Below are 27,669 nucleotides of genomic sequence, written 5' to 3'. Positions count from 1 at the left end.
TCTGGTCCTAGCTACTCAAGGGGAAGGCAGGAGGTGCTGCCGAACTAGGAGTTAGAGGCTAGCCTGGACAATATAGCAAGATGTAGCTCTGAAAGGAGGGGAGAGAAAGTGGGGAGAGTGGAAAAAGGCAAAAAAAACAGACATGGAGAGATTTGTTTTGGCACACAACTTTGCCCCATCCATGGTCTATTGCCTGCATCATGGTGGAAACATAACAGCAGACCTACAGGAGGTCAGAACAGTGCGTGAGGTCACCCAGAAACTCAAAAGAAAAGGAGAAGGCGTCTGGGTCTCACAGTATCTCTCAGGGCATGACCTAGGCTCTACCTGCTAAAGACACAGCCTCCTGCAGTAATGTCACTGTAGTCAGATTATTCTTTGGGTCGCCAGCTCACAAATAATATCATAGAGACTTAATATTTATTATGAAAGTTGAGCTTTAGCTTGGGCTTGTCCCACTAGCTCTTATAACGTAAATTAACCCGCTTCTATTAATCTATGTTCTGCTGTGGCTTTTTTTTTTTACCTCCTCTCCATTTCTGTCTGTCCGACTTGTTACATGTCTCCTGGAGTCTCCTGGCGCCAGATTCTTCTTCCCAGTCTTTCTCTCTCTACCCAGAAGTCCCGCCTATACCGCCTACCTAGCTATTGGCCACTCATCCTTTTATTACATCAATCACAGCAATGTATCTTCACAGAGTATACAAATATCCCACAACATGTCACCTTGGGACTAAGCCTTTAACACATGAGACTGGGGATGGGGTATTCAACATCCAGAATCCAGCAGTATGCTATTATGCCATGGGTTCCACGAGATGCTGTGCAGGGCCACTTGGGTGCTGGGTGCCACATGCCAGATGCTGACCTCCCAGAGCTCCTGAACTGCCTGCTTTCTGACTCACGTCCCAAGGTGCCCTTCTGCTCAGCAGTGGGGAGGCCTCGGGCAAAGGACCTGCTTCCTGGTCACACATCAAAGGGCGGGGAAGCATGATCCATATTCCACGCAGTGACCCTTGAAGGGCAGAATCAAATCCCAGCCTGTGACCTGAGAGCAGGCCTGGCCTTGGGGCTGTGACAGTTCCAGAGAATGACAGATGACGCCCTTCCAAAGGGCTAGCAAGCAGACCCGGGGCCATTTTTAAATTTTGCTACAAATCTGATCAATGATTCCAATTCCCCCGTGGCCTCTCCTCACAGCTGTACCGTGTAAACTGGCCCATGTTTTGGCCTCCGCGAGAGGAAGTGACCCAGTGTGGAACGTCAGAAGATGGGGGTCATTCCTGGGGAAAGCAATTTGTTTCTCACTGACTTCCACATTGTTCCTAGCCTCTACTGAGTATTTGACAAAGCTGTCCTTTCTCAGCTCCTGTTACACCCCTGTGGAAATGGCAGGGGCCTGTGTAGGGAAGCAGGGTGCTTGTCAGGACACAGGGAACAAACAAAAGCGCGGTCTTTTCTTCCTTTCGTTGTACCGGTCAAGCGAGCATGGATACTGCCGCACATGCAAGTGTCAAGTGGCATGTCTTTAGTCACAGGAGACAGAACTGAGGCAGGACTGTGAACAGCCCTGGCAGTGAGTGAGCTATAGGAAGTGAGGAGATGCCCAGGCCATGGACACTGGCACCAGGTCTTACCGGAAATCTATCGGAGGCATCTTAGAAGGGACAACCTGGGAACCATTGTTTCCCACCTCCAGATGGGCAAAGAGGGCTGGGCAAAGCCTGCTTGAATACATATGCCAGAAGGGCTGCCAAAAAAGGGGGTGGGGCTTGGCTGACATCTCAGGCATGGGGATAGCTGACCTTGGCTGCAGAAATAATGAGCATCTTACAGGGTTCTTTAATAATTGCTGGTCCAGGACCTTACTTTTATTGTTTCTTTTTTTTTTTTTTCTTTGCTTCAGACATGGCACCCGCTGTGCAGGAGAAGTCGCTGCTTCAGCCAACAACTCCTACTGCATCGTGGGCATAGCATATAACGCAAAGATAGGAGGTAAGGCAAAACGAGGTGGGAGCAAAGGGACCAAGGACTGTGGCGTTCAGTAGCCTCACGTCCTATGGCCTGAGCATAGGCTTGGCACAAAGCAGCAATGCCAGCATTGTTACAACCCTGGCAGCCAGCCTAGTAGGTAGGCCTCAAACTAGGAATTGCTTGCCATTTTCCTGCCATCGAGGGTCGCATTGGAAGGGAATCCTCTTGCCCTGGCCACCCTGACCACTGACTTGGCTCTGCCATCCCATGGACTCTTCTGACAGGCTTCTGTGGCTCCCTGTCTCTTCCCAGACATGCTTGCTGCTCTCTTGGCCCAATCTCCTGTTGCTGTGCAACCACTTCCTGCTTCCATATTTGATGGAGTGCTCCCTACCAGTCATCCCCCTGCCTCCATCCTTTTTCTGGTGGAGTTTGTGTGTCCAGGGCTTGACCCCAGCTGTATCTGGCTTTCTCATGCAGTTTCTCACATTGATGAGTCAAGCCGCCCTTGCTAGCATGAGGCTCTGGAGCAAAGGGTGCTATGTCTTCCTGTGCCCCACCGGAGGCTGGCAGTGTGATAACTCAGTTGCCGGGTTTTCTGTACAACACTGAGCAGGTGGGGCAGAAGAAACAGTGCCAGACAGTCTTGAGCTTACCCCACGTCTCTGCTGGCCTCCTTAGTGGTGGGGGTTGCAGCTTCATCAGCATCACCTACAAAGAACATGAGGTGAGGAGGATGGGTCAGGGGTTTCCTGCATCACCCAGTCCTTAAAGAATTTCTCGAGTTTTGAGGAAGTGAGTTCCAAGTGTTTACTAAATTAGGAACTCACCTGCCTCTCCTTTGACTTCTTGAAGTGGTTGGGATTTGGCATTCGGCATCAGGTCTCAGGCCTAAGGCCACTCACACACTCCACTGCCTGTGTAGTCACAACTTGTATATTCTCTGTGAGCCCATGTATGACAGGCAGTGATTGCCTCCCAGGTTTGATATGGCAATAAAATCAGATACCACATTTGCAGGCTTTGCCTCAGAGCTAATCTCTAGGGAGCTGCTGAGTCGTCCCCCGCAACCCCCCCCATTGCAATCCTCACATAATCAAAACAATTCATCTCACTTTGAGTGAGCAGATAGAACCATTGTTCGGGTTGTTCAAGCCGTGCTCCAGCTCCCTAGAAGGGCAGCATCAATGACTCTGATATTTCCTAGAGATGCATATTCCTTGCTTCACCCCAGATCTGCAGAGTCCCACGGAGTTTGTCTGGACTAGGTAGTTTGTTAACACTGGCCTCGAGGACTCTCTGGGGCCATGCAGGAGGGGAAAGTCTAAGAACAACTCACTGGAAGCTAATAAAGCCCCGCCCAGGGGAGCTGCGCAAGGGTGCGAGGGCGTTGTGCTGTCCTCGGATGGTCCTACCCTATCCTCCATGCAAAACTGTGTCTCTGAGCTTCCCAGAGTCTGCAGTCTGGACAGAGAATACCTCCTGTGTAGGGCGGTGTGCTATCCTTGGATGGTCCTACCCTATCCTCCATGTAAAACTGTGTCTCTGAGCTTCTCAGAGTCTGCAGTCTGGACAGAGAATACCTCCTGTGTAGGGCTGGGAACAAGAATGTCTTAAAAATTAATTTATTGAACGTCTTCAAACACGTACCACATGTATAACTCTGGGCAGCCACTGAAGGGGAGAAGATGATGCCAGACATAACTAGGAGCCTCCAGGATCTCAGCATGCCTTCGGGAAGAATAGTACTGCCTAGAAGTCAGTACAGGATCAAGTCCTGAAGTGAGACAGGCAGGCGGAGGGTAGAAAGGCAGAAACAAGAGGCACGGCTGGATCTCGACCTGGAGGCTTGGCTGCAAACAGAGGGAGTTCCAAAGAGGCAGCGAAATCAGCAACATGGAGCTAGGTGGGGCCAGGCTACCTAGGGAGGGACGAGGAGCAGAGTATAGGAAGACAAATGTGTGTGAGAGAGAGCTGTCCGTAACCAGGGATACATGGTAGCCAGTATCCCCAAAGCCCTCATGCACAATTCGGCTTCCACACAGATGGCCACCTCTTCTGCCTATCCCACCCTGTCACCCACCCCTAGGCAAGGCAATTTTTGAAGTACCCCAGACACAAGGTAGCCAACCTCTCTGAGTTTTAAAGCACACGGCAGTGGCTCTGGGTCCCACCGTAGGGCTAAACCTTTTCAGTTTTTGCCGTGTGGTTTCAGTTGTTGCTCAGGAGAGTAAAGTGTATATCCTAGCTTGTCTCAGTCCATATGGAATAAGTCACATACAAATCATGTGTGATATAATGAAATAATCGAAAACAGATTCTTTCAGTTCACGCTGTCACGTTTTGTGGGTGAGCAGTTTATGTGTTTGATATGTGCCTGTTGATATTACTTTTCAGCTCTTAGTTCGACACATAGTCTTGCTATGTAGCCCTGGCTCACCTGTAAGTCTCTGTGTAGCCCTGGTTGACCTCACAGCAATCAGCCCCCATGAGGCTGATGTGTGTAACCCGACTCAGCGTCCGCTGTTTCTTGCTTTAAATATTCAAGTCAGCTAATAGAAAGATATACTTGCCTATATATGTAGTGTTTCTTTCTTAAAAAAAAAAAAAAAAAGATTTATTTACTTATTATATATACAGCATTCTGCCTGCAGGTCAGTAGAGGGCACCAAATCTCATTACAGATGGTTGTGGGCACCATGTGGTTGCTGGGAATTGAACTCAGGACCTCTGGAAGAGCAGTCAGTGCTCTTAACCTCTGAGCCATCTCTCCAGCCCCTAGATGTAGTGTTTCTTAAATTTTCAACCTGAGAATTTATTCTTTGAAATAGGTTCTCAGTCAGTAGCCTAAATTGGCCTAAAGCTCTGTATGTAGCCCGGGCTGGCTTCAAACTCATGGCAATTATCCTAGCTCAGCCTCCCAAGTATTGAGAGTAAAGGATTAAGTCACTGTACTCTAGAGAACTATTGTTTTTTTAAATTTTCAAGTATTCTGGTGAGAAATTCTCCTTGAATGTATTTGAAAGTGTCTTTTTAAAAAGCTACTTAATAAATTTAGTTTGTGGGTATATGGATACAGAGGTCAGAGAAAAACCTGGGGGAGTCAATTCTTTGCTTCCATCTTATATGTCCCAGGATTCGAACTCCTGGCCCTGAAAGTGGTCTTTGTCTTCATGTTGGAAAGAAGTCGTAGGAACGGGATTCTAGTGTGATGCTTACAGTGATCTAAAGATATCGTTCTCCGCTCTTCTGCCACCAGTGTTTCTTGGTGAGGCAGGCACCATCCCTACTGCTGCCTCTGCTATGGTGTGATCTGTTCCTGTGGAGGCCTGAGGATACTTTTCCCAATTCTTAGTTCCCTGCCACTATTCATGATCTTTTGTGTAATTTTCTTTTTATTATTCCAGCCTGGAGTTTGCAGTGTTTCTCAGTAAATTCACGTGCTCTCTCTGTCTCTCTCTGTCTCTCTCTCTGTTTCTCTGTGTGTGTGTGTGTGTGTGTATGTGTATGCATGTGTATGTATGTATATATATCTGTTGTAACTTAAAGAAAAAAGTTAGTGTTTAAGTGTTTTTAAGTTACAGTTGCCAGGCTACCCCACACACCTCATAAGTCACTGAGGCTCTGTTTGGAAAAATCTTTGTTTCTCTGTTTGTTTCTAATTAGATGGTTGGCATGATGCTGTCTCTGGGTGTGCCTTCCTTTTATTGTAACCAGTCTATTCTTAATTCCACCTAATTACAAAGTTTTAGTTATTGTAATTTCTGTCTTATGTTTTCAGTTTGCTTTATTGTTTCTAACCATCTCTAAACCTCCCCCAAGACTCCCCACATCTTCACGCTAAGTATTTTTTTTTTATCTGACACTCTCTGGTACAGCAGTAGGGATTACTACTGAGTCTTTTGTATTAGGTCTAGTATCCCAGTCACTTTTATGTTCCTAATGATTAGTTCTCCTCTTTACAATGGTTCACATATTCTTTTATTTGCATGTTTAGTTACTTTTATTGTATCATTATGTAATAAAAATTTATTATACAATAAAAATAATCTATGTTGTAGAATTTAGAGCCTGCTGGGTTTTTTCTGAAAACTGTAAAATTCGTTATAGTAGTGATTTAAGTTTGAATTTTGAGAGACTTATTCATCGTTTCACAGACTTCTTTACCAGGAACGTAGGTTTTGCTCTTGTACCATGACTTTGTGGTATTTCAGAAACCTGCAGTCCCGGGGTGCATAGTACTTGGAACATCTGCACGGCTTGCCCAGGCTTGTGCGCATTGTCTCCCTCCTCAAGTTTTGTTTCTTTTTAAAAGAACATTGCCTAGACACATATATTCCAGGGATCTGCCGAAGGATTGTCTTTCCCCACAGCTGTGTCCTTTCTGAGGTCCCAGCTCTCAGTTTCTCAAAATCCGTGTCCTGTCACTATTGACTTCTGCCCTTGGATGAACAAGGGAGAGCCCCTGCCGAGGAAATCCATCTAAACGTGGACACCCAAGATAGTTCCCTCTGTTCAACTGCTGGATCCCTATCTATTTCTGCCCTCTTCTGGTTGCTTTCTGATGCCCTTAGACATGCACTTGTGTTTCCCAGAGTCTGGGATGATTACCTGTGAAGGGGGGGTCTGCTACAGTCTCCTATACCCTTACAGAAACTAACACTCAGAGCTCATATGCTCTTTATTTTGATCTAGTAGAGTACACATTTGTTAGCCTTTGCCCCATAGCAATCATCTTAAAAGCATAATTCCTTGCACAGTAAGCACCTGTCGTATAGCAGATCACGTCTACGCTAAATGGTTCGGGCTCCATGGTCGCTCTTCAAGGTGTAGCAAATTGCTGGGATGTCTGTGATCTGAATGCTGTACGGGGATCCATTCTCAAGACGGACTGTAGGTGGCTGTTGGTGAGAGAGCTTTCTTTACTCCTTGGCAGCTGTGGGCCGGGGTGCTGGCTGCTCCACATACGCACCTGTCCCGGTAGCCTGGGAGCTAGCTCCCCTCACTGCCGTTGATTGTTTTATGACCACGTCCCAGGAATCACACACGTCAGCCATTCTCTTCCTGAGATGTGCGTCACTACACCCCAGAGTGGCAGGAAGCTGGTTGCACCTTGGAGGACAAAAGTGGCAAAGTATTTTTAGACTTGGACTAAAGTCACCACGATGGGCTCTTAGGCAAAAACAGCCTATTTATTCAAATGGAGTAGATTTTACTAACTTTCTTTGTAAAATTGTATGTTTCTTGTAAATTTCATCCATAAATATAACTAAAGAAAACAGTGGATCCATCCAAATTATATCTTAAGAAACAAATTTCCCCAGCCACCAGCACCCAGGTTATATTGTCATTAGGCATGCCATCTATGTTCAGGAGAGATTAATTTCTCGGGGACCAATAGAGACATATCATTTTTAGAGTTGGGAAACCCTAGTGTGTTTAACCAATAGCCTCTAATGTATTTTGCTTTCAAAGATTTAAATTTTTTATTAAGTTCTTGAGCTACACATGGATGACTTATGTTCTCTTTCTATGTGTAACATTCCAATAAAAACCTGATGAAATTTTTATAATGTCAAATTTGTTTATCTTTCTTTTATGACTCTGGAGTTGGGGATCTAGCTTAAGAAAAGCCCACAAAAATAAAATTGGTTCTCCTGTGGTTCCTCTGAAAATGTAGTTTTTAGGACAATAATTTATCCAGAACTTTAATGGAGTTATCTTTTATTTTTACCTCCATATGTGTTTTCCTGTGTGTTTTTTTTCTAAGAATAGCAAATATGAGGAACAACTGACATCATTCCCTCGCCCTCGCAGGTTGCTCTTCAGTCGAGGCATGCACACAGTCTGTCCCTTCCTGCATCCCCCGTGTACACAGACTGGCCCTGATGGTTCCTTCCTCCGTCTCTAAGTTCTGTCAATGGCATGGTTATTATTTGGAGAGTTTTGAGTTTTTCTGGTAGTTAACAGGGTGAATTTTCTCTTACAGTCCTTTCCAAAAAAAAAAAAAAAATGTCCCTGCTGTTCTCACATACTTTCTCTTTCAAGTGAACTTGAGAGTCTTCTTCCTGTTAGGGTTTTGATTGGTATTGCATGGAGCATATAGAATAATTTGGGGGAGAACTGACATCCTTACAATAACAAGTCTTCCAACCTAGGCAGCATCATGGTATGTTTCTGTATTTTTAGGCTTTTTAAAAAAAAGTTTAACTTTAAAAGAATTATCACTTTCTCCATATAGAGCTTTCAAATTTAATTAGATTTCTGTTGAGTTTGATATTTAATATATATTTATATTAATCATCGCTGACATGGATATAGGAAGGGCAGTGTTGTTTCTGCCTGCCCTGTTTAAATGCTCTTGGTGCTATGAGGCTTTAAGGCTTTTCTGTGTGTAAAGAGCAGGCACCTGTGGCCATAGTGGCGGACTGTCTCTAACAACGGTGACTCGTTTCTTTTTCTCGCCTTATGTCAGTATATACAGACTCCTGATAATAATTGCTGAGTGGTCATGGTTTATGGGTTCTGTGGTCATGTTCGATGTATACAGAAATAGCATTAAACCATTTGTGTCTGTCTTCTGTAAGTTTCTTCTTGCTGGCCTTTGTCAAATTGAGGCAGCTGTATTTTATTCCTGGATTTCTGAAAGTTTTGATTAAGAGTCGATATTAAATTTCATTAGATGTTCCTTTAAAAGGCATCTACGGAGATGATTATATTCTTTCTCACATGTACTGTTGAGTCTGTGTACTGTAATAAAGTGCATTAGTATATGTATCTTTCCTTCTTGAAATAAATTCTGTTGGATCACAAATATTGTTCTTTCAGCTAGGGTGTCACTTAGGGTGATCTCGTGGGGTGAGTTAGGGAACTTTTTCCCCTGCTCTGAAGCGGTTGCCTTATCAGGGGCATGGCCTGGCTTGGGACAGCGGTAGATCTGACAGTCATTCTGCATGGTTACAGTCACTGTGTGTGTTGGTTTGGGGACAGCGGTAGATCTGACAGTCATTCTGCATGGTTACAGTCACTGTGTGTGTTGGTTTGGGGACAGCGGTAGATCTGACAGTCATTCTCCATGGTTACAGTCACTGTGTTGGTTTGGGGACAGTGGTAGATCTGACAGTCATTCTCCATGGTTACAGTCACTGTGTGCGTGGTCTTTTTAGTTCCCTTGAGGAAAATTTGGTAATTAGATCTTTCTATAAAAGTCACTCATTTCTCCAGAGGTTCAAGTCTGACAAGAACGTAACATATTCTCATAATTTAAAGGTATTTTCTATATTCATAGTTGTTGTTCCCAAATTTATTTATGATATCTGTTTTACCCCTGATCAGTGAAAGATTGTTCTTTCCTATAAAGAGGATTTTATCAGACAACTAGGTTTTTAATTGAATTTTTAATTGTATTTTTATAATTTTTTTAATGTTTCATGAATTTCTGCTTTTTCTTGTGTGTTAATTCCTTTATCTTATCTTTAGTATTATTTGTCCCTAGCTCCTTGAGGAATATTTGTTAGTGTTTTTTAAGTTTAGGCTTTTCTGTGTCCTAATGAATGAATGAACGTCATCTACATGTTTTCCCTGACCCCCATCACTGGTTTCATTATACTGCGCTGTTACTGCTATTTATTTCTGAATACTTTTGATTTATTATTCTTATTTGTTGTTACTCTGTGTGCATGTGTGATGTGTGGGGGCATGGAGTGGGCACACGTGTGGAGGCCGGGCGATGACACGTGAGTGAGTTATCTTTCTGTTGTGAATTCCTGGGGTTGAACTCAGGTCTTTGGGCTTGGCAGCAGGTGCTTCCACTGAGCTAGCTTGCCACTCCGTTTCGACAAACTTTTAAATATCAGTTTTGGTTTTTCTCTTTAATCCTGAAGTTATTTAGAAGAGACTTATAAAGCTTTCTAACTGGATCAATCATTTTGGTTCTCTGTTGCTGATGTTTAGCCGTTGCTGTGGGGGCCAAAGCCTCTCACACTAGCAGGTGTGGCTGCCCACCAGCTCCAAGGAAACATGGGTTTGATCTGTGCCTCACGGTATTTTGTTTTGAACTTGCATTCACAAGCCAAAAGAGTTTATGTAAATTAGAATATGCAACAGTTGGGTTTACTCTTGCGAAACCAGAAGCTTTGGCTTCGCAGACCCTCGCATCTCAAGGCAACAGCTACTGGCAGCAGCTTGGTAGCCATTCCTAACGCAAAGGGAAGTTCCCCCACCATGTCATGGGCTTGTAAATAAAACTGGACACTTTGTCCCTTGATCTTGCTTTCTGGGTGCCTATAGACATCTGCATTTGTCACCAGAGAGTTTGATCAATCTAATGAAACATTTCTAGAGACTTTCTTAATTAATTTTCTTTGACAGCTTCACACTATATATAATATATATATACTAATATATGTATTAATGTATTAATATATGGTGTGTGTGAAGCTGTCAAAGAAATTTAATTAATTAAGAAGGCCTCTAGAAATGTTTTATTAGATATATATTTTTACATATACATATTTGCATGTTATGTAATTATATTATGTAATATAAAATATCTGTTATATATAATGCATTCTGATTAATCTCACCCCCATCTCCCTCACACTTCTCCCTATAAATACCTTTCCCTCATTCATGTCTTTTGGTTTTGTTCTGTGACCCATTGAAAATAACCAGGGACATTTATGTGATCGTGAGTTTGGAACTGTCCACTGAAAACAATGACTCCCCTTCTCCAGAATGTGTCAGTAGCCAGTAGCTCTGCAGCAAGGGATAGCATCCCATGAGCTCCTTCCATATCCATGACAGATTGTTGACCAGGCCCAGTGGTGGTAACAGGATCCACTATGAGTTTGTGGTTGTGGTACCCGCGTGAAGCCAAGAAGATGGCATTTAGCAAGCCTTCCCCATCTTTTGGCTTTTACATTTGTTCCACCCCCTCTCCCAGAATGGTCTTTGGGCTTTAGAGAGGGTGGCATGAATGTCTTATTCACAAGCAAGCACTCAACCATCACTTGTTCCTGACACCCTGGGAAGTGATGAGTCTCTGCATTCACTGCCCTTCACTGCCCTTCACTGCAAAGAGGCTTCGCTGATTAAGGCTGAAGGTAGCATTTGCCTATGGGCATAGTTATAGGTTTTTAGAAGGCAGCTTGGCACTGTTTTCGTTTAACTGACAACAGTAGGAAGTTCCTCCTAGAGCCTGTAACTTCCCTGGTTTATAAGTATCAGGCAAGAGTTCCCATAGTCTAATGCTGAATTCCATGCATCTCAGTGATAAGATATAAACAAATCAAGCAGAAGCTGAGCTGGAAACTGCTTCCCCACGAGCTAGATTTCACAGTGCTGAAATGGGTTATGCAGTGTACCGAGGAAGGAAAGGTGTCAAGGATCCTACCCAGAAGTGAATCCTATAAATTCCAGCACCACTTGCCGGTCAAGCCATGCGTGCTTATGCTGTAGTGGCGTGACTGTAACGTAGGTAACCAACCACTCTCTGCTTAGCTCCGAGGTTCACTCCACAACAAGGAACGCAGGCCTGGTATTATGTCTTTTTTTTTTTTTTTTTATCTCTCTGATCTGTTTCTGAGAAAGGCACAGGTTCTCCTTGATGGTTACAGATTTGTCAATTTCCTTATGCTTTAGCCGTGTGTGTTTTACAGTTATGTTACAAGTTACCTAAAAGATGTCTTCCTAGTGTACTGGATCTTCAGTTGGTATAAAAATTAATGTCTTGATATTTTGGCTAATAATATTTACAGATTTGCTAGATTATTTTATTGCAACCTTTATTGTACATTTTTTCTTATTATTTTTAACCCTGATTTTGGAAGCAGAATATATCTGGTTTTATATTTTTTTAAGTTATTTTTTTTTTTAAAAAAAGCTTTTTTATTTTACATACCAATACCAGTTCCCTCTCTCTTCCCTCCTCCCACCCTCCCAACTTTCCCCCACCCCACCCCCATTTACTTCTCAGAGAGGGTGAGGCCTCCCATGGAGAGTCAACCAAGTCTGTACATCACTTGATGGTATGGGACAATTGTATTCTGTCAATTATATTTTAAATAAACACTGATTGGTCAGTAGCCAAGCAGGAAGTATAGGTGGGACAACCAGACAGGAAGTAGAGGCAGGTCAATGAGAACAGGAGAATTCTGGGAAGGGGGAAGCTCCCTCTGCAGTCCTGTCCAGACACAGAAGAAACAAGATGTGACTATGCCGCTGAAAAAGGTACTGAGCCATGTGGCTAACACAGATAAGAATAAGGGGCTATTGTAAGTTATGAGAGTTAATAAGAAGCCTGAGCTAATGGGCCAATCAGGATATGATTAATGTAGACCTCTGTGTGATTTCTTTGGGACTTAAAGGCTGTGGGAACCGGGCAGGACAGAAACCTCAGACAACAACTTTGAGGCAGTACAAAGGCCTTCCTCTCTGTGTCTAGGCTGAGAAAAGTATCCCTCTATAGGGAATGGTCTTCAAAAAGCCAGTTCTGCACTAGGGATAAATACTGGTTCCACTGTCAGTGACCCCACAAACTGCACAAGCCACACAACTGTCACTCATATTCAGAGGGCTTAGGATAGTCCTATGCAGGTTTCCCAACTGGGAGTTTCCACTAGCTCGGATGAGCTGTTTCTGCAACAGCAGTATTTGCTCTTAATATCCAATCAAGCCATGCTTGACATTTTGTATTGGTTTCCTGCTAGTTTATTTGTCCATTTTCTTTGCCTCCCTGAAGGGTGATTTAAGTATTCTTTATATTCCAATTTGATTTATCTATAATATGTTTTAATGTATAAATTCCATATAATTAATCAGACTATGGATAGTTATTTTACAGCTTGAGTGAGGTGTAGACCTCACTACTCTCCTCCCTCTAAGGTATTTATAACTGTCTTAATATACACATATTAGAACCATATCACACATTTTTGCCTCAGCTGTCAACTATGATACAGAAAACTCGGGAGGAGAAGCAATACCCAGTGAGTCTTTAAATTTGTTTCGTTTAAAAAAATGTGGGTAGACTTTAGCCTTTGCTTCTTTGCGTACCTTTCCAGCCTTCCCTTTTACGGACTCTGGTGACATCGACGTTAGATCTTTGTTGTAGTTCATTGTCTTTCCTCCTGTTGTTCTAGTTGGGATTCCTCTGGCTCTGTCTTACATTCCAGGCTTCCTCCTTGTGCCTGGCCCTTACTGAGCTGTCGTTTTGATGCGAGTGCCTTCAGGTCTAATACTTCAACTTGACTTTTTTTCCTTATGGTTTCTGTTTCTCTGCTGATAATTTGCATTTCTTTGTTACTGCACTCTCATTTGGGTCAAGCATGTTTGTAGTTCTTGCTGAAACATTCTTGCTACGTTACAATCTGTGACTCCACTGTAGCGTTTCTCTGCGGCTGCATCACTGTCGTTGCTAACATGTGGTTCATGTGAAATATGGTCTTCTGAAGGGTTTTTTTGGGGGGGAGGGGTGGATTTATTTTCAAGACAGGATTTCTCTGTGTAACAGAATCCAAGCTGTCCTGAAGCCCACTCTATAAACCAGGCTGGCCTCCAATTCTCAGACATCCACCTGCCTCTGCCTCCAGGTGCTAGGATTAAGGCATGCACCACACCATGATATGTGACTTTCGTTAGAAAGTTGTAAATTTTGTGAGAAGACTCTAGTCTTGTTTAAGCCTTCCATTTTTGCTCTCTCTGAGATGGCTCCAGCAGGGAAGGGGCAACTGCTTCATTTTTGCAGGTGTGTGTGAGCATCCATGCTCCTCTCCATTCATCCTGGGCATGCTGGGAACTCTAATCTCCATGTGTCTTCAGTGATGTCACTGTGTGGGGTATCTCATTACTGTGGCCAATCCCCACCAGATCTCCTAAAGCAACTTCAGGAAAGCACCTGGATGCTGCCTGGTTGGAGGTCAAGAATGGACTTTTCATGACTGTGTGTGTTCATGAGAAGGGCCCGTGTATGTTTGTGTGTGTGTGTGTGTGTGTGACCAGAATGATTACTCTGCTTTCTTCTGGCCAATTTCTGACAGCACTTGGCTTAGGGTGGCATGGGGGCTTGTTACTTCTTTAAAGGGAAGGAGGACCAGGCATGCCACCCAACTATGTAGGCTGGTTCTATGGTTTACCTGTGCTGTTTGGCTAGGGTAGACCAGTGTCCAGTAAAAGTTTCCTGTTGTATTACTAGACTTTCCTTTTCCTGGTGCTTAATCTAGAGAAATAAAGTTTTTGTTCCTTTTTTTTCCCTTTTTGTCTGTTTCTAGTGCTATTTCTGGGTCGCCATCTTTATCTCTAATTCTAGTTTAAATGAAATTTTAAAAAGAAGACAGTTAACTGAATGTGGTGGTGTGTGCCTGTAATCCTAGCTCTTGAGAAGCTGGGGCAGGAGGGTGGAGAGTTCAAGACCAGCCTGAGATGCATAGCGGTAGTGGCAGCAGCAGGGTGAGGGTAGGAGACTCTACTCCACACTGTCATCCAAACAGGCAGAGGAGTCCTTTTTCAGAGTATTATACTCTGCCAAAACTGGATCCGTGGCTATGCTGAAGAAAGGATTTTCAGGACAAACTAATATGAAAAAAAAGTTTGAGTTTATTAAAAATAGGAAGTAAGGCTCTCAAGGAAAGAATAGGCAAACCTAGAAGCAGATGTGGGCTTCTCAGGGAAGGGCTGTCCTGTGCAAGCCTGCTTGTCACTTCTCAAGGGAGAGTTGCCTTTATGTGGCTGGACAGCAGTTATGCATTATTTTGGTAGCTCCCATGTTACATCTTGCAGGGTTGTTAAGATTTTTTTTCCCATTCTTTTTGGAAAAATAGGATTATAGGGCAGCTCTGGAGACATCTCAGTTGGGATTACAATCTAATAAAATAAAACCAGAAGCCACTACTAGGGTTAGGACATGTCCTTTTACTCTAAGTGGGTTTCTTGTGAGATTCCTAGAAAATTGTGGGTTTACAGTTGGGAAGGGAGAAAGCCTTCAGCAAATGTTGTTAACTGTGTTGGAATTCTTGAGTCTCAGCTGGTGAAAACTTCAGCCGCATTTTTGGATGAGAGGGGTATTAGAATCCAGACCGCAGCTACTGTAAGGACATTCCAAGCCCCGCCCCTCCTTGCTCTCGCCTCATGTGCCCATAAGTTTCCATCTTTCTGTCCTGTCTCAGCAAGACTGTGTCGCAAAACAACAAAACACAGCACACACACACACAAAGAAGATACGATGGAGCTGAGCTGGAGAGATGGCCCAGTGGTTAAGAGCGCTGGCTACTCCTCAGAGGACCTGGGTTTGATACCCAGCACCCACATGGTGGCTCACAACTCCAATCCCGTGGGGATACGGTGTCCTCTTCTTACTTGTGGGGGTACCACATACACATAGTACACAACACGTGCGTGCAGGCAAAACACCCATACACACAAATTAAAATTGAAGGAGAAGACAACACAAGATCCCACTACCATGTCATTCTTACAGAACAAGATCCAGGAGCAGTCTGCCTGTCAAAGTTCCCCTTTGTTTCATATACCATCTCCAGGGTTGGGCTTGGTGAAGCAGGAAGAAGGAAGTGAATAATGTCTCTCCCATCTTCTTGGAAACAGGAGAGCTCTAACTGATTTTAACAGATGCTCAGACTATCGTGTATCGTTTTGTGCATACTGATACTCATTTTGGAGGCCCCCTGCCTGCATGTACTCTCTTATCCCTGTCTTTGGGGGAATCATCTGGCTTGTGGAGTTTCTTTGGAGACAGAATCCTGCTGTGTTGCCCCTGCTGGCTCCAGACTCTGCATCCTTCTTCCTTGGGCTCTGCAATGCTTGGATGACGGGCATGAGCCATGCCATCTAGCTGTGTTACTTTCCAATTTGGTGTTTGGCTTTCTTCGGATATTTTCTGGGTCTGGTTGCACGTTCACAATTGTACTCGCAAATCTTCTTGGCTGTGAGTGATTATCAGTCTCCTGGCAGAGATCTACCTGTGATGGGGAGAACAGGGACCTGGTGCTGGAGGGCCCTCATCCCCTCCCTCTGGCCTTCCCACCGTCTCTCCCTTGATTCATCTCTGAACAATTCTGAGCTGTTCTCTGCTCAGCCTGCAGGGATGCTTGCACAGGATCCCTACTGACCTAGCAGCCCAGGCCTGCAGGGATGCAACTGTCCTGCAGGATGCTTGCACAGGATCCCTGCTGACCTAGGAGCCCAAGCCTGCAGGAATGGATGCAGCTGTCCTGCAGGGATGCTTGCACAGGATCCCTGCTGACCTAACAGCCAAGGCCTCAGGGGTTTGTGCCCTTCTGGAATTGTTCTCCTTCAAACAGACTTGAAGCAGGGTGTTTTCTCCTGCCTCCTGCATCTCCTCTGTGCTGTCTCAGTTCCTCTGAACACTTCTCATGCCTATTCCAGAGCTGTTCTTTTCCTTCTCTTCTGTGTTTTTAGTTCTGGGGATTTGGATCCTGAGGAGGGGTAGGCTGTGTGTTCAGTTCACTCTCTGCTTGCTCCAATCTCCTTAGGGGTTATTGTTGTTGTTGTTGTTGTTATTTATTATTATCATTATAAAAATAGCAGCCATTGCTGACTGCTTTTAGTTGGGAATGCTGCACCAAACCCTTCAGCGTTCTGTCTCTACATCTGGTCCTCAGAAGGAATCGATGATTTGTTGTTATCATGGCCTTGTCTCACCACTGGAAACTAAACTGAGCTGGGAGGTGAACATCTGTCGCCTGCAGTGTCCTGCTGTTGCTGAGAGGCAGAGGGAACAGGTGAACGCAGGCCTGATGACCTGAGGACTGGGGGTTGCTATCCTAGCTCCTTGATGCCAGGGCATAGTACTGACACTTTGAGGTCAGCTGCCGCTGAGCCCAGTGGCTAGAAACAGAAGGGAAGTCCTTATGCTGTGTGCAAGTACATTGGTGATTGCATTCCTTCCAGCGTAACTTGACCTCCTTCTCCCTCCCAAGCTGAGAAAGGATAATGGAACAGCACAGGAGGAAGCAGGAAGGGCAGCTGTACTCCTCCTTGGCTTCCCTGCTCACTCAACATTTCTCCTCTCTCACTTGTCTTTCCAGTTTTTTTTTTTTTTTAATTCTATTTTTACAAATTGTTCATTTTATTTTAAAATAATCTGGCATATCCAGAGATCGTCTCGTCTTTTTTGTTTGTTTTTGTTGTTGTGTTGTTTTTGGTTTTGCAATGCTTCTTCCCTCTTGTTGCACCTGTTATCAGTTGGCATTGGTTTGGGGGAGCTGGCTGCACCTTCCAGCAGCAGTGTACCTCCCAGTCCGGATCCCACACCCCACCCCGACCATGGCCCATCCTGCAGGTGTGGGCGGAATGCAAAAGTCCCACTCAGACCCTAGCTCTGGGAATGTGAGTCAACATGATACCAGGTCCTCTGACTCGCAGGCTGCATTCAGCTTCCTCTGACCCGCAGGCTGCATTCAGCACCCTCTGGTATAAAGCTCTCTGGGGACACAGGAGCAGCTTGAGCCTGAGCTGACATTGCTGTCAGAAATGCTCCATAGTGCGGGGCAGGCTTTGGCCACCACCTTGCGTGTGCGCTTACTCAATAAGACTCCGATTTCCAGAGGAAAGAGAGTTACCATGAGGCACACAGTTTAGGGATCCCCCTGCTTCTGAGACTCATTACTAGCTGGAGAGACTGGATCCCCCAGACTGCTCAGGAGCTGGTGGCTCAAGGGTACAGAGCAAGAGAGGATCTGAGGACCCCAGAGTTTGACTGGCACTTTGAAGCAGTATCCCTTGCTCAGTCTCCCAGTTCCTGCTATGTTCACTTGTCTTCCGGGAAGGAAACAGAAACAGATTTCTGTTGGTGTTTTTGCTCTATATTTTGATTTAGGAACTAAATCATGGTTTTTTTCCTTTCATAAACATGAAATGTTAAATACATAACAACTAAATTAATCTGTGCCACAGATTGTTTAATTATGTTCATTTTGAGTCACAGAATTCAGTCTCATTTGTGCTTCCATTAAGCAGTTTAGACTTGTGAACATTTAAGGGAGCCGTTTAAGCTCCAGATTAATCTTCAAAGCAGAAGGATTTAAAATGCACCGGAGGCTTGGGAGATTTGGGGAATGTGGAGCCAGTGCTGTCCAGGAAGAGGGGTTCCCACTTCTCTGTCCCTCACCATACACATTCTTGTCTAAAATGCCTGCCTGCTGGGCCTGAAATTCCCAGGCACAGCAAGAGGCTCCTGGGAAGGAGGAGGTAGACAAACCCTGGTGATCATACCCTCCCCAGACAGCTCTAGTACATACACCTCTCTGTAGGACAGGGGAAGCTGGCTTGCAGACACCCTGTGCTGACCTGGTCAGAGTTCCTGAGGTAATTCCCCAAGGACTGAGGAGATACTTCATTCCTGGTGACCCTGAGAAGGACAGACTCCCGTGGAGCCTCAGGCTTAGTGACCAGTTCTAGGGCTCACAGGCTGACGGATGTTCAACACTGTATTTCCACTGCCCCCTTGCCTCCTTCAGAGGCTAGCCTTTCCTTCTCTCAGCCACACACTCTGTTGGGGTTCCTCGCTGTCCTTACCTGTACTGCAGATATGTGGGGGTCCTGTGTAGCTCTGGAGCTTGCTGTCTGCCCTGTGCCCCAAGCTTCCAGTTCTTGGTGAATTCCTAGGTCTCTAGAAAATTCACTTGTGATCCTAACCCTTGTTCCATGAAAAAGTGCAGACAGCAGCTGTCCGGGTCAGTGTTTCTCAACCTGTGGGCCTCAACTCCTTTGGGAGTTGCCTATCAGATATTTACATTATGGTTCATAACATTAGCAAATTTACAGTTATGAATTAGCAATGAAAATAATTTTATGGCTGGGAGTCACCACAGCATGAAGGACTGTATTAAAGGGGTACAGCATTAGGAAGGTTGCGAACCACTGCTTTAGACAATAGCTGTGGCTTTTCTAGTCTTCTGTTATTCTTTAAGACATCAACAGGACCCACTTATGAGAAGGGAGTGTGGTTTGCATTATGACTTAGGTTTGGCAAGTCTATCTTATGAGCAGATGGCTGCCATTGATTAAAAAGGCAGCTTGTGACCCAAAGCTCCCAAAAGGACAGGCCACATCACACCAGGCCAGTCTCCTGGGGATGCTCCAAGGTTGGCTAGGAGTCAGAGGAGCAAGGAGAAGCAGAAGATTCATTGCAGTTTCCATGGGGAAGGCAAGGAGAGTAGCTGGGACTGGCTACTTCAGATGACTTCAACAGGATGGCGAATGTCCCTAGTCATCTGTTAACTGCCACGGGGCACTGGTCAGATCGCCAGGGCTCAGTAAAGGAAGCTGCAGGTAGAGCCTGGATTGCTTGGTTTCCATGTGAAAGCCATACTTTTCTCTTTTTCTTTTCTTTTTATTGAGTTATATATTTTTCTCCACTCCCTTCCCTTCCTCCCCCTGCCTTCTACCCTCTCCCATGATCCCCATGTTCCCAGTTTACTCAGGAGATCTTGTCTTTTTCTACTTCCCATGTAAATTAGATCCGTGTTTGTCCTCTTTATTGTCTAGGTTCTCTGGGATTGTAAATTGTAGGCTGGTTTTTCTTTGCTTTATGTCTAAAAGCCACTTATGAGTGAGTACATATGATATTTGTCTTTCTGAGTCTGGTTACCTCACTCAATATGATGTTTTCTAGATCCATCCATTTGTCTGCAAATTTCAAGATTTTATTTCCTATTGTGTAGTACTCCGTTGTGTAAATGTACCATATCTTCATTCATTCTTCGGTAGAGGGACATTTAGGTTGTTTCCAGGTTCTGGCTATGACAAACAATGCTGCTATGAACATAGTTGGGCACATGTCCTTGTGGTATGATTGAACATCCTTAGGGTACATACTCAAAAGTGGTATTGCTGGGTCTTGAGGAAGGTTGTTTCTGAATTTTCTGAGAAATCACAATACTGATATCCAAAGGGGCTGTACCAGCTTGCACTCCCACCAGCAATGCAGGAGTGTTCCCTTTACCCCACAACCTCTCCAGCATAAGTTGTCATCAGTGTTTATGATCTTGGCCATTCTTACAGGTGTAAGATGGAATCTCTGAGTTGTTTTGGTTTGCATTTCTCTGATGACTAAGGATGTTGAGCATTTCCTTAAGTGTTTCGGCCATTTTAGATTCCTCTGTTGAGAGTTCTCTGTTTAGGTCTGAACCCCATTTTTATTGGATTATTTGTTCCTTTGATGACCAGTTTCTTGAGTTGAAAGACATACTTTTCTATGGGAGTCATTTACCTTGTCTGGAAGATAGTCAAGGCAGAAGAGGAAAGTCTCTTCAGGGTTAGCAAAACCCCCAAGTGTCAATGCATCAGAAGACAGTTAACATAAGAACCTACTTGGAGCCTCATCTTGTTGGTGCAGGTGTGAAGCCCATGGGTGTATGTCCATGGTATACAGGGCAAACCATGGGTGCATGTACTTGGTATGCAGGTAAGCCCATGGGTACATGCATATATATGGTATGCAAGTAAGCCCATGGGTGCATGTATAAGTATGGTATGCAGGTGAGCCCATGGGTGTATGCATGTGGTATGCAGCCGTGGTATGCAGGTACTTTGTTGGCTGCAGCTACCTCTGTCTCTGGGAAGAGATGGATGCTGTGTTGCGAGATCAGGAATAGCATGGGAGCCTGAGAGAGACCCAACTTTCTCTACCACACTGTCATGTACTTCCTGGGACAATGGCAGATTGTAGGTATGTCTTGACAGCTCTGTAGACTTCAGCTTCCTGGGTCCTTGGAAAAAGGCTGTCACGTGGGGCGTGTTTAGAGACTAAAAGACTCTAAGGAGATTATGAGACTTGACAGTTCTGTGAATCTGTGGACGTTAAGAAATGATTTTTATTTTCTATGTGTGACTATTTTGCCTGCACGTATGTATGTACACCATGTGTGTGCCTATTACTTTCGGGGGCTGGAAGAAGGCATCACATCCTCTGTAAGTAGAACTACAGGCAGTTGTGGGCTAACAAGTGAATACTGTCGACCAGATCCAGGCTGTCTGAGAGAGCAGCCAGTGCTCTTAACTGCTGAGCCATCTCTCCAGCCCCATTTGTGGCCTTTTGAACAACTGTTGAAACTTGCCCTGCACAGCTACTCATGGGACAGAATGAACTATGGTTTTGCTGGAAAACAGACAAACAAACAAACATTTCTCTGTGGATTTACTGAAACAAACCCAGGATTAATGAGTTGGATTTGTTGAGGAGGGCCATTTGTCACACTCGGGAAGCTACAATCTCATTTTCCTGGCTGCTGTTCATCGCTCCTGCGTTGCCGCTCATTAGCTAAAGGCGAAATACATTACTGCTCAATAAACAAAAGTGGCCCCAGCATGGCAGCCCCCCTGCCTTCCTCCAGACATTAACAGGCAGGCAGGCAATATGGCTGACTTCTCCTATGGGACCAGAGCCCGTGTGTGTGCATGTGTGCATGTGTGTGTGTGTTCTTTTTCTTCCTTTTCATGCTGAACTCCGTCAGAAAGTAGTTTTCAGCTGCATACGGCCATATTTGCCTTGCTTTGCACAAGCCTGTAGTCCAGAAAATCACCACATAAATCAGAAACAGGGAGGAAAGATGGATCACTATGAGAAAACTGGTGTTTTCTTTTAACTTGTACGAAGAGACTTCTAAGATCATTGGTTTCAGCCAGGTTCTCCCAGGGCATTTAAACAATGGGACTGGGTGCGTTACTGAAAGGAGGCAAGCCTGCCCAGTGCTCCCCAGGATGGGGGGAGCCTGCCCAGTGCTCCCCAGGATGGACTTCTAGGGGTACCTGGAATCATCTTGTGGAGATTGACTCCTGTTTGCAGTCTCCTGTTCCACTCACGCGTGAAGTCACCAGGGTCAACCACCTTATCTATCTACCTGGAACCCACAGACTCTGCCGTCAGAGCCGAGGGGTAAACTGTGTTTATGTGTCCTGTGCTCTGGCCCTGCCCACAGGAAAGCAGCCCAGCACACGCTAACAACAGGAGTTAGTTTGCCATCCAAATGATCTGTCCAGATTATTTTTATCTCCAGCAATTTATAGTAAATGAGCCTTTCTTTTTTCTCTTTTTTTTTTCATTAGAGAAATGATGACTGTTTTTTTTTTCCCCCTTCCTCTCCTTGGCATTTGCAGGGAGCCATTCACATTTAAAGCTAATGTTGGAACAGCAGGTTTCTACTGAAAATATTTACCTTTCTCTGTTGGCAACTGTCAGTGCTGGGGAAATAGATGCACTGTCAAAATCTCAATACGCAACACTTAACTTCTCACGTGCCAGTCAGCCCCCTTCAGGATGGAGAGCATTGTGAGAACTGGTGGGGTTCACTCTGCCTGTATGTTTGTGTATATTTTTGGATGTCTCTTGGTATTCCGTTCTTCTCATTTAGAAATCGGCATCTCAGCATCTATAACCGGTATGAAAAACCTTAGAATAGCAGGTTCCATTTTCAGCACTAGAACCACAGGACTGGCTTTGGCCACCCACATGACCAGCTAGCTCTCTTGCCCTAGGAGTCTGCTGCTGAACCTTAAAGGCAGAAGGAATTCTCTCCTATTTCTGTAGCCCCACTGAGAACTGGGACATAGCGGTCTACTTTCCATTGCTATGACAAAATATCCGAGCCTGAGTAACTCACACACGGGTCTTCTCCAGCTCTCCGTTTTGGAGGCTTGCAGTTGAGCCAGCATAGTGCCAACTTTGGTGGGGTTTCCCTTGGCTACATCAATAATATGGCTGGTGGCAGGGGAATCCCCCCCCCCCACCAGGAGCATTTGCAAGAGAAAGAGACTGCAGGATGACATAGAAGCCAGAGAACAATTTAGTGTCAGTCCCCGCTCTTGAGAACTAAGCAGGGTTCCATGAGATCTTCTTCAGTCCCTTGAGTCTTACCCTCTTGCTTGCATTGCGTACTATCCATCATTTTCTTAGGCTTTAGAGCTAGCAGGTATGCAGATGTCCCTCTTCATAGATACTATACGCTATATCGTCAGAAAATAGGGAAGTAATTGGATACTGAAATTATGTCCATTTTCACAGTTAGGAAAACTGAGATCCAGTGGAGTCAAGCACATTCAATGTCCCAGGTACTTTCCCCTTCATTTGGCAGCCCATAGTGCAGCTGACTTCCTATATGGCCTTAGACAGAAAACCAAGTACCGTGAGAGAACCTCCAGGGTCCCTGTCTGGTCACAGTTGGCAGCCAGAGCAGGACTCCCACCCATGATGCATCCTTGTGTCTGCTAGCCAGAAGGGGGCCTGCTGCTGCAGTGAGGGTCTCCCCTGCCAGAAGCAGGTGATTTGGGGTGGTAGTGTCTAAGTCCCTATGCATGACTAGTCGTGGTGTTTCAGGTGGCAGGGTGACAGGAAGTGGATGGAGAGCCAGAGAAGACAGGTGCCGCTAAGCCAACATCCATCCCTGCTGCTTTTTTTTTGGGGGGGGGGGGGCATCAAACCTTAATGGACAGGCTCTTCCTCTGAGTCCATCCTGATTTCCCACTGTGGTCTGTGCACCCCAGCTGACTCCTTACATGGCTCTGGGCACCACCCTTGGACTTCTGAGATTATTGTATTATTATTATCATCATCATCATCATCATTATATATTCAGTAAATCTCTCTGGCACTGATTTTGCAGAGAAATCCCACACCTTCAGAGCAGGTGTTTCCAGTTAAACCTTACACTTAAGTATAAGGCCGGGCTACTGTACCCCAGAGCAGCCCTCCTGCCCTACTGCATTGCTGATTACATTGTAGAGCCTCCCAAGATTCCTCCATAGCAATGGACCTCTTGCTTATGAACATGGAACTTTGGGGCAGATGGTATAGAGGAACCTGAGCCTTAAAAACTGGTTAAAGAGAAGGCTTATGAATCTTGCTATTCCACACAGGGAAGAAAGTCACACTTTGCTGAATGATAAAGTATATCTACTTATTTGTAACTTGTGTGCTACAAGAAGATACAAGACAAAAAAAAATTGGAGGCATGTATTAAGGTTCTGAGCTCAGCAGCTAGTCGGAAGCAGGGTTACATGAGGATCTCCATGTATACAGTGAAGTGGGACCCTGGGGTTTAATTCACATGAGGTACTTGTCTCTGGGACCTCTGCTTTCTGCGACTGCTCCTGCTTGTGTTGGGAACCAGCTCCTGATCCCAGGGTGAAGTACTACAATAGACCCACGGGGACTAGGTGCAGAGCCCATAGAGATGCCAAAGTGCTTGGGCTAAAGTCCTTTATATGAAATGGTGTAGCATTTACACAGAGCCTGCTCACATCCCCCTGTATCTGTGAAATCACTTGATTATGCATAATATATGTTACAGTATTAGTACTGTGTATAGTCGTTTATTATTGAGGAAATAGTGACAAAAAAAGTCTATCCCAGTATCATACAGAAAACAGTTGGGCTTTTTTGGGGGGGGTGCTCCCAGGTGTTTTTCACATGTGTTTTGGGTTGAGTCTGTGGGTACAGAACAATGGACGCAGAGATGACTCATCTCCATGTCTATGAATGAATGTCTATTATAGTTCAAGAACAGAATTTCAGTTCTTGAAGATCCCTGTGGAGGTCCAGGACAGGAGAGGCACAGACCCCCTCCACGATGAGGTCAGCGATGAGGTCAGCTGCAGAGGAAGGGCTTCCTGGGCCTGACGTGGGTAAGGCCAGAGTGCAAGGCCGTTCATAGCCATACTTTGAAAACAGCCGTAACCACACAGCGGAGTGCTTCACTTGGAGTTCAGTTTCTTAAAAAGGAAAAGATTTGGGATGAACGTGTGTTTCAGGTGAAGATAAATATTCAAAGAAAGTGAGCTAAGTGGCATCCTTGGTTATTTCTGTATTAAGCTTCCATCAAAGAGTGTAAGCTATGCTTTCCTATTATGTCTTAAGTAGCTCTAAGATGGAGAACGTTTCAGTGAAAGGCAGGGCCATCGCACACACAGAGCCAGGCCCAGGAGGCTCTGGAGACGCTCAGGGAGGTGTTACTGGTGGCTGGGATCTGGACCAGTGGTTTCTCGGCTTCTCATTCAAGTATGAACTAAAAGCTGATGCAGGCTGCAGTTTCAAGGAAACTTTGTTCCAAAGGAAAGCTATACTACATACAGATTAGAAAGAACTATGGTATGGAGACTGACAGTAGACCACACGAGTGGGGGTATTCAGGGGTCCTGATTATTGTTCGGGGCTGCCTTTTATGGGGTTCAAGAGAAGGAAGAGTTGTTTACTGAGGGTATAGTGGGGGATTCTCTGTTTGGATTGGCAGGCTTACTTTACCCAGGCCTTTTCACTCTGTGCACTAATCAGATGCACTCTCGATTATGCATATGTATAGGATGCTGAATAGAAAATTCTCCTTTACCGTTCACTTAAGGAATAGTTTTGTCTGACTGCATAGGTACCCCAAACCAGTTCAGACCAGATAGGCCCTTCTAGCTTCAGACCAGAATGTATCAGGACTAGTTTGAATAGAAACTGTCCAAGTATGATGGTCATTAAAATACCATAACCAAAAGCACCACGGGGAGGAAAGGGTTTATTTCTCAGGTGTACCCATCACTGAGGGAATTAGGGAAGGAACTCAAGCAGGGCAGGAACCTGGAGGCAGGAACTTATACAGAGTCCACGGAGGGGTGCTGCTTACTGGCTTGCTCATCGATGACTTGCTGAACCTGCTTTCTTGTACCTCCTAGGACCACCTGCCCAGGGGTGGCATCTCTAGCAGTGGGCTGGGCCCTCCCATATCAATCATCAAGCAAGAAAATGCCCCACATAGGCCAGTCTGGTGAGGGCATTTTCTCAATTGAGGTTTCCTCTTCCAAAATGACTATAGCTTGTTTCAAAAGGGCATAAAACTAGCGGCTACAAGCGCCTCCTGGGAACCTAGTGGCATAGTGTCCTGGGATAAGCTTCCTGGGGCTCCCAGCCCTTGCAGGCTTCCTGGTCCCAGGGTTCTTCACTGGTCCCATGCTCAGACTCCCCAGCGCTGACAGTGAGCCTCCCCTTCTGCTTGCAGGCATCCGGATGCTGGACGGCGATGTGACTGATGTCGTTGAGGCCAAGTCCCTGGGCATCAGACCCAACTACATTGATATTTACAGCGCCAGCTGGGGGCCAGATGACGACGGGAAGACGGTGGACGGGCCCGGCCGTCTGGCTAAACAGGCTTTCGAGTATGGCATTAAAAAGGTGTGAGTAACCTAGGACTACAGGGGAGCACTCAGGGTGGGGGTGACTGAACATCTTCACCATTTAAATATCAGAGTGACATCAGTCGTGGCCTGAAACAAGACTGGCAGGAAAGCCCTGCAGTGCCAGAATGAAGGGCTCTGGGCTGCCCCCGCTGGTCCAGGGAGAGCCAGCCTAGCACTCCCCATCCATGAACTGCTCCATTGGAGTCGGAAGAGATGTGTGTAGGTGGTGGGAGGCAGCACAATCAGATCTCCCGGCCTGCTCCTTGAACTATGGAGGTAAAATAATGAGTGGAAGTTTCCGTCTGCTGTGGGGTGTGGCTACTCCAAAGCCTCATGGCAGCAGAGAGCTGTCACCTAGACACCCGCACTCTTAGTACCACACAGCCCAACACAGTTACAGTTTCAGAGGCAAATATGAGGACCATCTAAAAGACTGACTATCTCCTCAACTGGGAGGGTGGTAGGCTCGTCCCAGGAGGCCTACCCTCTGGGCGTCACCCATTGTCAGCGTGGAGAGCTGGCGGGATAGGGGACTCAGGAGAATTGAGTTTAGGAAGAGCTAGAAGGAGATGAACCAGATTTTACAAGCCAGGCGGTGAGACAGAGTTCCAGGTGAGGGCAGTTTCTTGGAATAGTCAGACACAGTTATGGTCAGCATCCAGGCGGCCCTGGGTGGCCCAATAAGCCCCAGCCCACTGCATAGGTGTGGCTAAATGAATGTTGGCAGGGCTGGGATGTGAGGCAGGGTCTGTGAAGAAACCCAGGCGTTTCTAATTCCTGTGGAAAACAGGAAAGCAAGGGGGCAGGATTGAGCCTATTTCATTATTTATATTTATATGACTTAAAACATTTTTAAAAGATTTTTATTATATTGTAACCCATACACAGTAATTCAGATGCAGTGAATTAAAAAAAAATCAATCAAAAAGAGCCAGCTGTGGCGGTGTATGCCTTTAATCCCAGCGCTTAGGAGGTAGAGGCAAGTGGATCTCTGTGACTTCGAGGCCAGCCTAGTCTACAGAGTGAGTTCCAGGAGAGCTAGAGCTACACAGAGAAACCCTGTCTCAAACAAAACAAAACAAAAAACACTCAAATTACACTGCAGACAGCTTTTCTAACTCTGTCTGTCTACCCTCTCCCCTGCAGTCTTACCCCAGAGAGGAACAATCCCGTACCCTCTGTGTGTGTGTGTGTGTGTGTGTGTGCGCGCGCGCACATGTGTGCCAGAGGTCAACATCAAATTTCTTCTTCAAATGTTCTTCACTTTATTTATTTCCTTTGTTTAAAGATTTTATTTTTTAAGTGTTTTTTGCCTGCAAGTATGTATATATATATGTATATATATACTTATATATACATATATATATACACATATATACATATACATATATATATGCACCATGTGCATGCCTAGTGCCACAGAGGCCAGAAGAAGACATTGGATCCCATGGATCTGGAGTTATAGACAGTTGTAAGCCTCGGTGTGGGTGCTAGAAACTGAACCTG

The 27,669-nt window shown here is 45.2% G+C and overlaps 1 protein-coding gene across 2 annotated transcripts in view; it reads left to right on the top strand.

Annotated features, from left to right (window-relative positions):
* Pcsk6 (proprotein convertase subtilisin/kexin type 6) overlaps positions 1–27,669 on the top strand; it is a 190,192-nt gene that overhangs the window by 71,068 nt on the left and 91,455 nt on the right. For both annotated transcript variants that reach the window (XM_057756100.1, XM_057756099.1), the window contains exons 6-7: positions 1,907–1,995; positions 25,986–26,158. In XM_057756100.1, the coding sequence (XP_057612083.1) occupies positions 1,907–1,995; positions 25,986–26,158 (262 nt within the window). The remainder of the gene's footprint in view (positions 1–1,906; positions 1,996–25,985; positions 26,159–27,669) is intronic.

Source organism: Chionomys nivalis, chromosome 23 (assembly GCF_950005125.1).
Source record: "Chionomys nivalis chromosome 23, mChiNiv1.1, whole genome shotgun sequence".
NCBI classification, from domain to species: domain Eukaryota; kingdom Metazoa; phylum Chordata; class Mammalia; order Rodentia; family Cricetidae; genus Chionomys; species Chionomys nivalis.
Note: the sequence above shows the minus strand (reverse complement) of the source record. Positions and strands in the feature narration are given on the sequence as shown.